Genomic DNA, 12,500 nt, shown 5'->3' on the forward strand with positions numbered 1-12,500 from the left:
ATCCATAGATGCTTCTCAAGCAAATCCCGGGACGTCATTCTCCCCCTGTACTCAGCCTTGGTGAGGCCGCAGCTGGAGTACTGCGTCCAGTTTTGGGCTCCACAATTCAAAAAGGATATGGAGAAGCTTGAGAGAGTCCAGAAAAGAGCCACGCGCATGATCAGAGGTCAGGGAAGCAGACCCTACGATGACAGGCTGAGAGCCCTGGGGCTCTTTAGCCTGGAAAAGCTCAGGCTCAGGGGTGATCTGATGGCCACCTATAAGTTTATCAGGGGTGACCACCAGTATCTGGGGGAACGTTTGTTCACCAGAGCGCCCCTAGGGATGACGACTAGGTCGAATGGTCATAAACTACTACAAGACCGTTTCAGGCTGGATATAAGGAAGAATTTCTTTACTGTCCGAGCCCCCAAGGTCTGGAACAGCCTGCCACCGGAGGTGGTTCAAGCGCCTACATTGAACACCTTCAAGAGCAAACTGGATGCTTTACTTGCTGGGATCCTATGACCCCAGTTGACTTCCTGCCCTTTGGGCAGGGGGCTGGACTCGATCTTCCGAGGTCCCTTCCAGCCCTAATGTCTATGAAATCTATGAAATGTAAGCTATTCCATATCTATTATTTCTTAATATGCTCAAAAATAATAGATGCACGATTTGTAGAAGCTGTGCTGGTTTGTTTCTAATAATATATATTGTTCTTAATGCACCGTGTGCCCCATATGAATAAGCTGTTTTAAACAGTGGTGTCCTTTGAGGTTGTATGTATATTTTGAGTACTATCTTGCTCCCAATTATAGAGAGCATAAAGGCCAGGACAGCCCTTGGTTCTTTCCAACTACTCATAGCTGCAAAATAGAATTGTGGTGTTGGCATTCCTTGCTGTTGGTGAGTCACTAGCACAGCTTCTCTGATATGAGAAAAATGTTCATAGTTTTTTGTAGGGTTTTTTCTTGCCAGTTGACTTCAGTATTTGGCTTTTAAAAAGGAGCAGTGATAGGGGTTTCATCCAGATAAGACTATTTCCTCCTCCCTAAATAACTTCCTTAAATGACTGACAAGAAGTCATCTAGCCTTAAGCTCTATCCATCCAACAATAATGCTATGCCCTTGAATGACAGGAGCTCTTGATGTCTGTTGTACTATAGAAAAAAACATTCTTTGGCTCACTGTTCCATGTGTCAGTGCTATAAGCACACATGGTAAGTGAGGGGTAAAATTGAAGTTTTACCTTCTGGAAAGATCTAGAAAAGCCTTATTGGACCTAAGTAGATCTTTAGAAAATCCCTAGCTTTTGAACAAGTGTCATGTTATCAGTCTTGATAAGTCAGGATGTCACTCTAGCTTCCTTGACTGCTGCTTCACCCGCCCCGCAGAGCACAGCTTGATGGCAGGCGACTGGGGCTAGCCACCCGCAGTGCAGCCTTATCCAGCCTGCCCCATGCAGATCCAGGGGCATACGCCCACTCCCATGCCCTTCTGGTCCGGCGGTGTGCTGTGGTGGGAACCTCCCTCGCTGAGTTCTGTGCCCATTCACCCTAGCTGGGCAGCTTGTCCCAGACCCTCCCTTGCTGTCAGAGCATTGATCTGCCTCCCCCCCCCCCAACAGACTTACCAGCTGGAGACAGCTGTGTCCAGCATGGTGAGGACTGCTGCCTGTTTAGTCTATGGCCAAATCTCTGAATCAGTGCTGAATCTTCGAATTCAGATTTGGCCAAATTGAATCGGGACAGTGATTTAAGTCCCTGAATCGAATCACTGTCCCTCCGAATCGGCCGAATCCGAAGTGAATACTTGCCACTTTGCAGAGCCCATTTGTCCAGTGCCTTTCAGAGTGCAAAACTAAACAAACTGATAATTTTGGGTTTTCTGCCATGTCTTTATCCTCTTCTTGCTCCTTTAACAACTGATAGACCAGTGGGCACGTCTTCTATAGGCTACCTGCTTCTAATATGCTTTACAAATACCATGTGATTTGTTCTTCAACTATTATAGTTACTGTGATTACTAGGAGTATTGTTTATAATTAAAACATGTATAATCTTAACTTCCTTGCTAGGTTGTTAACATGAATAAGTGTATTCTTTTGAATGGGTCATTAATGCACTTTTTGGGCTATATTCATGTTCACTTCAAATGTTTCCCTCCAAATATTAGATAGACCTGTTCATCATAGCAGAATGATAAAATGTGTTGTTTTTGTGGTGGTTGGTGACAATTAAGCAATAATGGAGAACAGGAGTTGAGCTTTATAGATATAATCCTTCGCATTTGGTTTTTTGACTGAGTTCCTTGCTTCAGTACTCATGAAATGTAAATGTTTAATGCTTTTCCAGAACACACTGAAGAGAAAACCTTTAAAACTAATCATGTTTAAAACACTCAACTTGAAGATTGTAATATGTTTCTTGGCTGCTATACGCAATAGCATTTGATTGTAAATTGACTTACAAATATTAAACAGGAGCTGTTTAAATATGATCATAATATAGTACAGATCATAAGCATAGTACAGCAAACCCTTGCTATTCGTGGATTCAAATATTCATGGGGGAGCACAGAGCCAGGAGGCAGGCGGAGAGTGAGCACCAGGGACTGGGAGGGAAGCAGTGGTGGCAGCATCTTCTCCTCCAGAGGCAGCCGCAGCAGCACTCTGGGGAAACAGTCGGTCCCTAGGCACTGTGGGGGAGCCCCGTAAACAATTGGGGGGGGGGGGGACGGGGCGGCTGCCGGGGCTGACAGGGAGCCCTGTCAGTATTCGCGGATTTTGTAATTCGCGGGGATCTCTGGAACGTATCCCCTGCGAATGGCGAGGGTCTCCTGTATTTGACACATAGGTAGCAATAGTCTCTAAAGATCACAGCCAAATCGAGCCTAGTTGTGCTAGGCATTGTGCAAGCATAATAAATTACTGTCCCTGCCCCAGACTGCTGTTCTGTTTTAGTATCTGAAGTGAAAGTAAAGCTTTTAAAGCTTCCCAGTTATCACTGAGGTTCAGCTATTGGCAAGTGCTATTAATTGCAGTGCTTGTTTCCATAGCTGCTGCTTTGCTTTACAGGATGCTTTTGAGTTGTTTTGTACGTAATAATGTAAATGGAAGACCTTGAGGAACCTCCAGTACCTGGCAGGCCAGAATAACAAAGGGTTCAAAAGCTGAACAAAGTATGGAGATACCAAGAGGGAGATGAAGACTCTTCAACTGACTCCCTGAACCTCTGTTTTCATTATTGTATCTTGAGTAAAGACCGTGCTTTGTCCTTTTTTTGTCATGAGACTGAATTATGTTTTCTTTTTTGATCAAGTTTTAAACAAATCCTGTACAATAATCTAATTATTAAGTGGCTCACTTCTGGTCTTGTTTTGATATAGTATAGTGGAATGGAAAGTGACTAGTGTGTCACTGTGCAAGGGGGACTGCATCCAAGCATCAGTCTGTCTTGTATCCATGAACAGTTCAAGTTCTTGGGTGAATGCAGGGGAGTTGGGTTGCAGTTCATCTCCAGTTAAAAGTCCATCTTTTGTGTCAGCACTTTTTGCAGAACAGCCACATTCATTCCGCCTACAAGATTCAGGAATTTAATTTGTGCAGATTCTGAAACAGTTAGTATATGCCTAGACACGTTAAGTAACATTATCTACTGACATGTTTTGAAACCCAGTAGTTCACTTTAACCAGCTGATGGATGTGAAAATACAGCTTGCTTTGACCAGCTGCAGTGTAATTTTAAAACATATTGTTTACATGTATTAGTTAACAGAATGTCATAAAACATCTCATCTCTAATCTAGCCATACCTGGCTCATACTAAGCAGCACTTTAATCCACTAATTAAAGCTTTGTTGATTTCAGTTGGACCAGTCAAAGAACAAGCCTACTGTTTAACAGTAGCATAGCTAGGGTGGGGCGAGCAGGAAATCAGCCCCAGGCATTTACTGTGCGGCGGTGCCAGAATCCCACTCCTTCCCCAGGGAGTCTTTACTATGGCAGGGGTAGCTCTTCACTACCCCTGCCCAGTCATAGAAACAGCCCCACACCCAGTAGTGTGGAATGGGGTTTCCCATCCTTCGCCCAGCAAGTTTTTTAACAGTAGGCATAGCCTTGCACCCAATAGCATCTCTGGGTAGGGAGGATGGGGCCCCTGGGGTAGCTCCCAGGAAGCCGGTGCTATGTCAGACTCTCTCTGTCCCTGCCACAGCTGTCAAGCCTCTCTGCACAGGGAAGGCAGCATTAGCAACAGCAGCAGCAGCTTTGTTCCTTGTGCAGTGAGCCCTAGCAAGTAAGGCTTCCCTTTCCGTCACCACCCCCCACACCCAATCTACAGTGGTCAGTGTACCACCCCCTCCACACATCCTGGGCACTAAATGAACTTGCTATGCCTCTGCTTAGCATGTTGAAGGGTAAAAATATGTCTTTTATAAACAAAGTGAAGTTTTGCAGTAAATCAAAGCATGTTCATGAGATTGCTTTGTAGAAATTTAGGACTGTCCCAAAAGTTAAATTTAGATGCAACTCTCCTACATTTATATCTCTTCCCCCTTCTTCATATGAAGGGACATCATAGACATTATAGTGCAAGTATTAGAATACCCTTTAATTATAGTAATGCAAGTTGCACCATTTTATTTTTCCGTACTGTATAGGCTAGTATAGTAAGACTAGGTAGTGTTTCTTAATTTTTTAGACTTAAGGCAGCCCTTTTTACTCAAGCCACTCCTGGCTCTTAATCATTTTTTGACTACAGAAAAATAATACAGCAGCAGTCCTTCTGTTGCAAACAATTCAGCAAGACCACTACAGGCCAGAATGTTTATAATGCAATGGATTCCCTATGAAAACAGTTAAAAATTGTTGGTTAAACTTATTCATGAAGAAAAATAAAAATACCGGATTTCATCATGTATAGCTATCACCCCAAAATAAGATATTCACTTTGTTTTTGAATGACAGAATGAAGGAAAAAAGTTTTTTTTCCCAGAGTTATGGCTGCATAGAGCAAGGACAGAGCCTAATTTTCAGCTGACTCATCCTCCTTTTCCTGCTTAACTAAAATCTGAAATCCCAGCTGCTGTTGAAAACTGGTCTCCATTGGTGGATCTATAATTTTGAAATGAACTAAAGAGTCTCCAGGGCTGTGAAATAGGAAAAGTGACACCAGGAGCAGCTGAGCAGCTATCAGACAGCAAAGTTGCCTTAAGAAAGGTCAGCTAAATTAATGGAACATGAAGACCATTCAAAAAGGAGAAATAATCATTTACACATGTGGAGTGAAGAACAATGAGCTATTAAGTCAATTGAGTGTCTTAACTGCCTGAATAGAAATGCCACACTGCTGCTGCACTGTGTACCAAAAATCAACTCGTACTTTTATCCTGGGCAGAAAATCTGATTTGCACAACTGCTGTAGACTCCCCTCAAAATACCCCTTTGTTCATTCCTTAATTAACGGTCAGTAGGTTCTTCACAAATACTTCTGCTGTTCCTTTCACTGATCATTTAAAATATGTTTCACTCTTCAGTATAAACCTGTCAACTAAATGACAATGGTAGAATGTCAACTCTTAAGGGAAAGGAACTTCTGTGCATGCTTTTATCATCTAGTGCAGTGGGACCTACACAGTCATATTGTACTAATGCATAGAGGCACTGATCAAAATAATTACTGGGATTTTTTTTTTTTAAAGGGGGAATATATACTCTATTTGGTATGCTTTCTTTTTGTGCCTTTACAGTAAACTGGGACACCATCCTGCTACTGAACAGACATGGTGTTTAAAGTGCTCCAGATGCCTTCGAAGCACTACAAACTGCAAGGGTGCAGATGTTTATGGCTGAACAAGCACTTCAAAATTGACCCTCATAAAAGAGGAACATCTTTGAAGTGCTTCATTTTTAAACGCTGTCAGAAATGCCTGCACCTCTAAGCAGGGCATGGCAAGGGGCTGGCATCTCGCAGAGCAGAGGGAACAGTCAATGAGCACTCTTCTGCGTGTTCAGGTGTCCTTAGGAACCTCCAAAGGCAGAAGCATGCAGGGATACCTGCTCTCCCACCTGCTGACTGGAGAACATTGCCACTGTGTGCATTTATGGTCATTTTGAAGTGTTCAGGGGTGGGAAACCACATAGAACACGTCTGCAGTGTGGAAGGGTTTGAAATTTGAAGCACACTAAAGTGGAGCAAAATTTGGAGCGTGTCAAATGCATGTCTGTTCACATCATTACTTGGTCTGAAACAGGTGAATCAGTCCTTTTTCTGTGAAGTCTATTTCATTTAATCAATTAATAGGCTTATTTTGGTTTCATAACTCACTGAATATTCCCAAACTGTATTATGTCACTCTTATAGTTGCTATTTATAAAAATATATTCTTTTTTCTAAGTAAATTGTAAATTCCTTCAGATATAATTTAAAATGCACCTTCTGTTATGTAGTGACACATCAAATTAGTCAAGTCCTATTTTTTTCCTTTTTGTAAAATGGCTTGTGTGCTTTTACAACGATCATCTTAAACACAGGTAAAAGTTATGTTCTAGACCTGCAGCTGAATTCCATTGTCATAAAAATGATTTAGTAGTAGTAACTTCTGTCATATCATTACACTTTCCTTTTTGTGTTCAATTTTAAATAAGTAACCTGTTTTTCTTAACTTCGTTGTTTTTATTTAAGCTTAAGTACTAGTAAAAAAAAAATTTACTATGATAAAATTATTTGAGTACGGAACAGTTTTATGGATTCATAGGTAAAGCTTTTAAATACTGTAATATTCTGTGATGAGCCCCCTGACAAGATTTCAGATGCACATATTGAGATATTGAAAAACTTATGAAGAATTAATGCATGGAGAAGGGGCAGTTTTGTTTGCTTTTTGTTGTTTATAGGGTTCAATTCAGATTAGAGGCTATTTTCAAATCTCTAATTTGAAAGAGTTAGAAGACTCCCCTATTGCTAGGTTACTAGGCAGGAGAAAAGAGATCCTATACTGAGAACTTCTAAACCAAGTGGCAGAAAGACAAGTTTTAGCAGGAGAGTTATTGAAAAACAGGTTTTACCCTGACCTGTTCTGCCAGTTATAACAAGCATCTATATTGCGTATAAGAGAATAGAACAAATGTTTTTGTTTCTCTGCCTACCAGTCAGATTTTGAAGTGCTGGCGAGTCAAAAGGAAATCAGGAAGAAGAATATGTGGAATACAAGAAGGTCATTAACTCCAATTGTTTGAGAGTTTAGTACCATATTCTGTCTGGCCATACAAAGAATTTTTTTCAGTAGTACATATTAAGTGCTAATGGTATTAATGCATCAGGAGGAAAAGAGACCCTTCCAAAGCATATACTGCTTTTATCCTTTCAGTATAAAAGGCATGTTGATCTTCCCAAAACAAAATACTGGATCAAGTTGTGGTATTTCTATTTTAATATTAACCAACTAAAAGGAATTTTACAGCCTTTCTACTTTCATGTTTTTTAGGTGGTTTCAAACACCATCACAGGTTTTCTATCATGCAGCAACTGAACATGGTGGGAAAGATGTCTATCCAGGGCAGTGCTTATGGGAGGGCTGTGAACCTTTCCAGCGGCAAAGATTTTCCTTCATTACCCACTTACAGGTACAGATTTTTCTCTATTTTGTAAAATAAAATGTGTAATTCCTTTTAAGGGTGTTTGCATACATTTTCTCTCTTTTTTTCAAATAGGATAAGCACTGCTCCAGAGATGCTCTGCTTGCAGGATTGAAACAAGATGAACATGGACAAGCAGGAAATCAGAAACCTCCTAATAAGTAAGAGACCTAAGCCTAGTTTCCTAGTGAAAACGGAGGGATAGTCAGAAATCACTGAAAGAATTTTATGTATTTATCATTTGATTTGTCAAATATAGCTCTGGGTGCAATATAGTATTGTAATCTTATATTCAGGTTACAAGGTCATGCTGGCAGTGATGATAAAAAGTAGGCAAGAGACAAGAAATTGTAACATCTGAGGAAAAGTCACAAATAGCATGTGAAACACAGGTGGGGAAAAAGTTTAGTAACTGGTGTTTCAAAAGTAATTAAAGGTGGTGTGCGCCCCTAAACTGTAGGAATCATTGATTTAAAGATGAGTAGAGTTTTAGTAATGCAGAGGAATACTGTTCGTGCCTGCTCTTAGATTCTCCCATCTAACCAGCACTATCATTTTATTATAGTAAAGTGGCAGCTGCACTATAATTAAGGTTGAGTGTCACTTCCTGTGTACATATTAAATAACTATTCAAAATGTTCTAAAACTACAAGTGACTTCAACTGTTTACATTTTTCTGTGCCTTGTGGAGATTTTGGAAGGATTAGTGGTTTAAGTGTGCAGTTATAAATTTTTACTGTGTAAGTATTTTCAAAGTTAGATGGAGGATAAAATATTCCTAGGTAGGGGTACTCAACCCCCAGCCTGCAGGTCAGATGTGGCCTCCAGAGCCATAGCAGTTGGCTTGCCAAGGCTCCCACAGGTTAGAAAATTTGGTGGTGCAGAAATGATAGCAATTAATACTCTTACCCCTCCCCTGCTGTCAAATTACCAAATCCGACCTGGTCAGATCAGGGCCAAGCCACACCCCCTTGCCCATGCAGCCATACCAGGGCCAAACCATGTCCCTTCTGCACAGTTGGATCAGAGCCAGGCCCGCTCCCCCTGCCATGCACCAGGATTGGGCCCCCACCACACCAGATTTTGCCCGTTAGTCAGATCCAGCATGCAGATGGACTGGTCACCACCAGTGTGGCCCACTGGGTTAAAATGTTGGACCCCACCATAATGAAATAATCGTAGACAATAGGACTTTTGTGTATGATTTAAAAAAAAAAAAGTCACTGGGTGGTTTGGTCAAGGGACTTCTGATACATAGTTTCTCTGATATGAGCTGCTCTTTATATTCAGGTTCCTAATCTTTGGTTCAGAGCTAGGGAATGTTGAGTGCTGAAGCAGTGTGGGGTTGGAAGGTCCAGGGATAGGGGCTTTTGCCACTTGATTAACTTTTGCGCTTGAAGCTGCAGTCAGACAAAGCTTCTAAGGGGCTAATATATTTCAGGTCATTGACCCTTATTGGTATAAGACAAATGTATAGCTGACTGAGCCATGTTGTCTGGCCTTGGGGTTCATATACAGGTGCAGCAAGAAAGGGTTGGGTCCAGTACTGAAATCCAGGGTATGGAGCCTCATTGGGAATGTGTGTTGGTGGTAGGGGGTGAACAGCAGCTACATTAACAACAGCTGCTTACCTTCCTCCTTCCCCCCTCCCCTCCCCCGTCATGTCTGGATCCAGCCTGTGATCAGGATCTGGCCTGAGCACCCAGTGAATCTGACACCCCTGGTGCATTTTGAAGCCCAGTTCAGTGGCTGGAGCTTTGAAGAATTTCCTTTAAAAGGGTTTTTATTTCTTGCAGTTCTTCAACAAATAAGGGATTCTCCTCAAAGGGGTATTACTATCTGGAAGCTTAGAAGCACCAGCAGAGCAAACCATAAGGGGGAAAGGTGGGCATGTTTTCCTCCAGTCAAACTGGGCTGAAAGGGTGTGCCCTCCACATAAGCATAGAAATAAACCCATCCTCTCTATTTTTTCCTGATGATTGTATCAAGATGGGGTTATCAGGCTCCACCTTCTTTTATTGCTGCTTCTTTGGCAGGGGTTCCCAAATTTTGTTCTATGAATTTACATAATGTCCCTTCATTTCACAATAGTTTTTAAAATGATGATCCATAAACCAAACCATTTTGGAAGCCCTGTTGCAGGGGAAAAAGGAGAGATCAGAGCCGTGTGGGAGGGGGACAAGCGGGGGACAGAGCTATGCCAGGAGGGCTTTGGGGCTCCAGCCCTATTTTCCCAAACTTCCAAATACATATTTCCATTTTTGTTCCACCCTTTAGAATGCAACCTTTGAGATCAGGAGAAGTATTTGGGAATTAGCATGTTTTGTTTATGCCCTTAGAGCAGTGTTACATATAAAATGACATTTTAAAATAGGATTTAGATTTCTAAAATACTTCAATAGAAAAATCATTGAAGTTGTTTTTTTTACAAATGCTCGATTTGAATCAGTGATTTACTTTCATTAAAAAAAAGTGATTTAAATCTCTGGCCAAAAATAATATTTATTTATTTTTATAACCGCACCTGCTTACAACCCCGGCATAGCTGGCTAAATGTTCAGATAGATTGTGAAGATACTCCTTGCCCCGATCTTAGATGGCAGTTGAAAAGCTATATTCCCCTTCACTCAAATCTTGGCTGACAGAGCACTTCTTCAGACACCCATCAGAAAGCAGGCTTGTGTCATTGAGTTCAGAGTATTATTTTGCCATTACAAATGTCATATATGATATGGAGTGGTTGTCTCAGGAAGATGTCCTTTAATGTTCATCATGAAATGATCTCTGGCATTTGTGTGCCAGAGTTTCTCCATGTTGAATCCAAAGATGAATCGATTTAGTTGTAAATACTGAGAGCTCTTTACTTGTCAACTACAAGAGAGGGAAAACTCATCAAAAGTAGAATTTATCTAGATAGATTTCAGTCTGTTAGAAAGCAGCATAAAGATACTTAATACCTTAATATCTTTGTCAATTTAGGCCACCAAATGCAGGGGGTACTGCCTCCGCTCCCAGAGCACAGAAGGCCATTGTGAATCATCCTAGTGCTGCCCTCATGGCATTAAGGAGGGGATCAAGAAACCTTGTCTTCAGAGATTTCACAGTAAGTAGGGCCTGGCTTATGGATTTGAAACTAATTATTCATTAATTTGGGTTTTAATGTTTTTCTTCCTTTTTTCAGGATGAAAAAGAGGGACCAATAACTAAACACATCCGATTAACAGCTGCCTTAATATTAAAAAATATTGGTAAATATTCAGAATGTGGTCGCAGGTGAGCATTTTGTGATTCTTCTTGTACCAAAGCAAAACATGTTGCTCTGTGAATTATTTTTATGCTCCAAATAATAGGTGGATTTATTTCATAATTTTCAAAACAGTTTCCATATAAGAGTCTATTATATGCTACCTCTGTGTTCTTAAAATATTGCATTGAGAGAGGAAGTCAAAAAGGTAAAGGAAAACCAGGCATCTTGTATACATGTGTTTGAAACTAGTTTCACCTTAAAATATCTAATGTAAACCATCTCAAAAAGGATTGTAATCAGATAGAATAACAGAAAAGGCTACAAACTTGATTGGAGTAGTTGGGGGTTCTTTTTTAGCTTTTCTTGTCTCCAACCTTGCAAGCTGGTTAGGAGGAGAGCTCTTCCCTGATGAACAAAATTCCTACTATCTCAATAGATCAGGGGCGGGCAATTATTTGGACCTGTGGGCCACATAGGCAGTTCTGCGGAGCTGCCACAGGCTGGTCAGAGCCTTCCCATGTCCCCGCAACAGCCCAGAGTCCATGCACCCTGCAGCTCCTCACCACCAACAGCGCACAGCCCCAGCCCTGACCCTAACCCACCCCATGCTTGCTGCGGACACCCTGGCTGGAGCAGACCAGCAGAACCCATGCGCACAGCCCCAACACTGCCCTCCCCCCGGTGTACCTGGGGCAGGGCTGAGCGCGCAGGTTCCAGCTGGTCCGGAGCTAGTCTGCTCCACCGGACTGAGTCCAGAGTGGGCTCAAGGTGGGCTGGGGTTGAGACTGTGCACGCAGGTCCCTGCCGGTACCACAGGACTGGGGCATCAGCAGCAGCAGCCAGAAGGAGCTTCTGCTGCCGCTTGGGCTGCCTAGAAAGACAGTCTGGCTGCAGAGTCACCCCAGCCCCGCTGCATGCCCAGGGGGCAGTGGGATGTGCTACAGGCCAGATGGTGCCTAGGCCAGATGGTGCCTGGGCCAGGCAGGACTGAGGGACCCTCTGTGGGCTGGATCTGGTCCGCAGGCCATATTTTCCCCACCCCTGTAATAGATTATATATTGTAATAATAGTGAAATGCTGTGTAGTTCTGTCACATGATTAAATTTGCCTAGATAGCCTACAAAAGTTCACTTATACTAGCATGTCAGAGCAGGAACATCAGAAGACCTATATCTCATAAGTTATATAGACAAAAAAAAATGTACTTTAGGAATCAGGAGTGAAATTGGGTTGCTTTTATTACTATTAATATTAAAATAATTATTTTAAACATATTTTACACCAGTTAATTAAAATAGTGTACAGTTCTTTATTATTAACTTTGCTGATCTCTGCCACATCCTTAGAGTGCGGCTGCTTGACCTGTTCCAAGGTGGGGTCCTACACTGCTTGGTTCCTCCAGCACCAGTACTTTTATGATAGGGGTGATAAATACAATCCAAGAGTTTCAGAAGTGACTGCAGAATGTGCCTGCTTTAGTTTTTTGGGAACCAAACCTGACCTACTACATGAAGACCTGTTGTAATGGTCTTGCTGTGTGTTCCCTATCCCACAGGTGGTGAGTGTGTTTGGTAATTTGTGAAAATCCAGGCCTCTTTAAGGAGTCTCTTGGTTGTAACTCATTATCATATCTTTGAA

At 41.9% G+C, this 12,500-nt stretch overlaps 1 protein-coding gene across 2 annotated transcripts in view; it reads left to right on the forward strand.

The window, feature by feature from the left end:
- ARID2 (AT-rich interaction domain 2) overlaps positions 1–12,500 on the forward strand; it is a 174,009-nt gene that overhangs the window by 159,242 nt on the left and 2,267 nt on the right. For both annotated transcript variants that reach the window (XM_025208535.1, XM_006015932.3), the window contains 4 exons: positions 7,465–7,603; positions 7,691–7,776; positions 10,595–10,718; positions 10,797–10,888. In XM_025208535.1, coding sequence (XP_025064320.1) covers positions 7,465–7,603; positions 7,691–7,776; positions 10,595–10,718; positions 10,797–10,888 — 441 coding nt within the window. The remainder of the gene's footprint in view (positions 1–7,464; positions 7,604–7,690; positions 7,777–10,594; positions 10,719–10,796; positions 10,889–12,500) is intronic.

Source organism: Alligator sinensis, unplaced genomic scaffold, assembly GCF_000455745.1.
Source record: "Alligator sinensis unplaced genomic scaffold, ASM45574v1 scaffold147_1, whole genome shotgun sequence".
Taxonomy (NCBI): domain Eukaryota; kingdom Metazoa; phylum Chordata; order Crocodylia; family Alligatoridae; genus Alligator; species Alligator sinensis.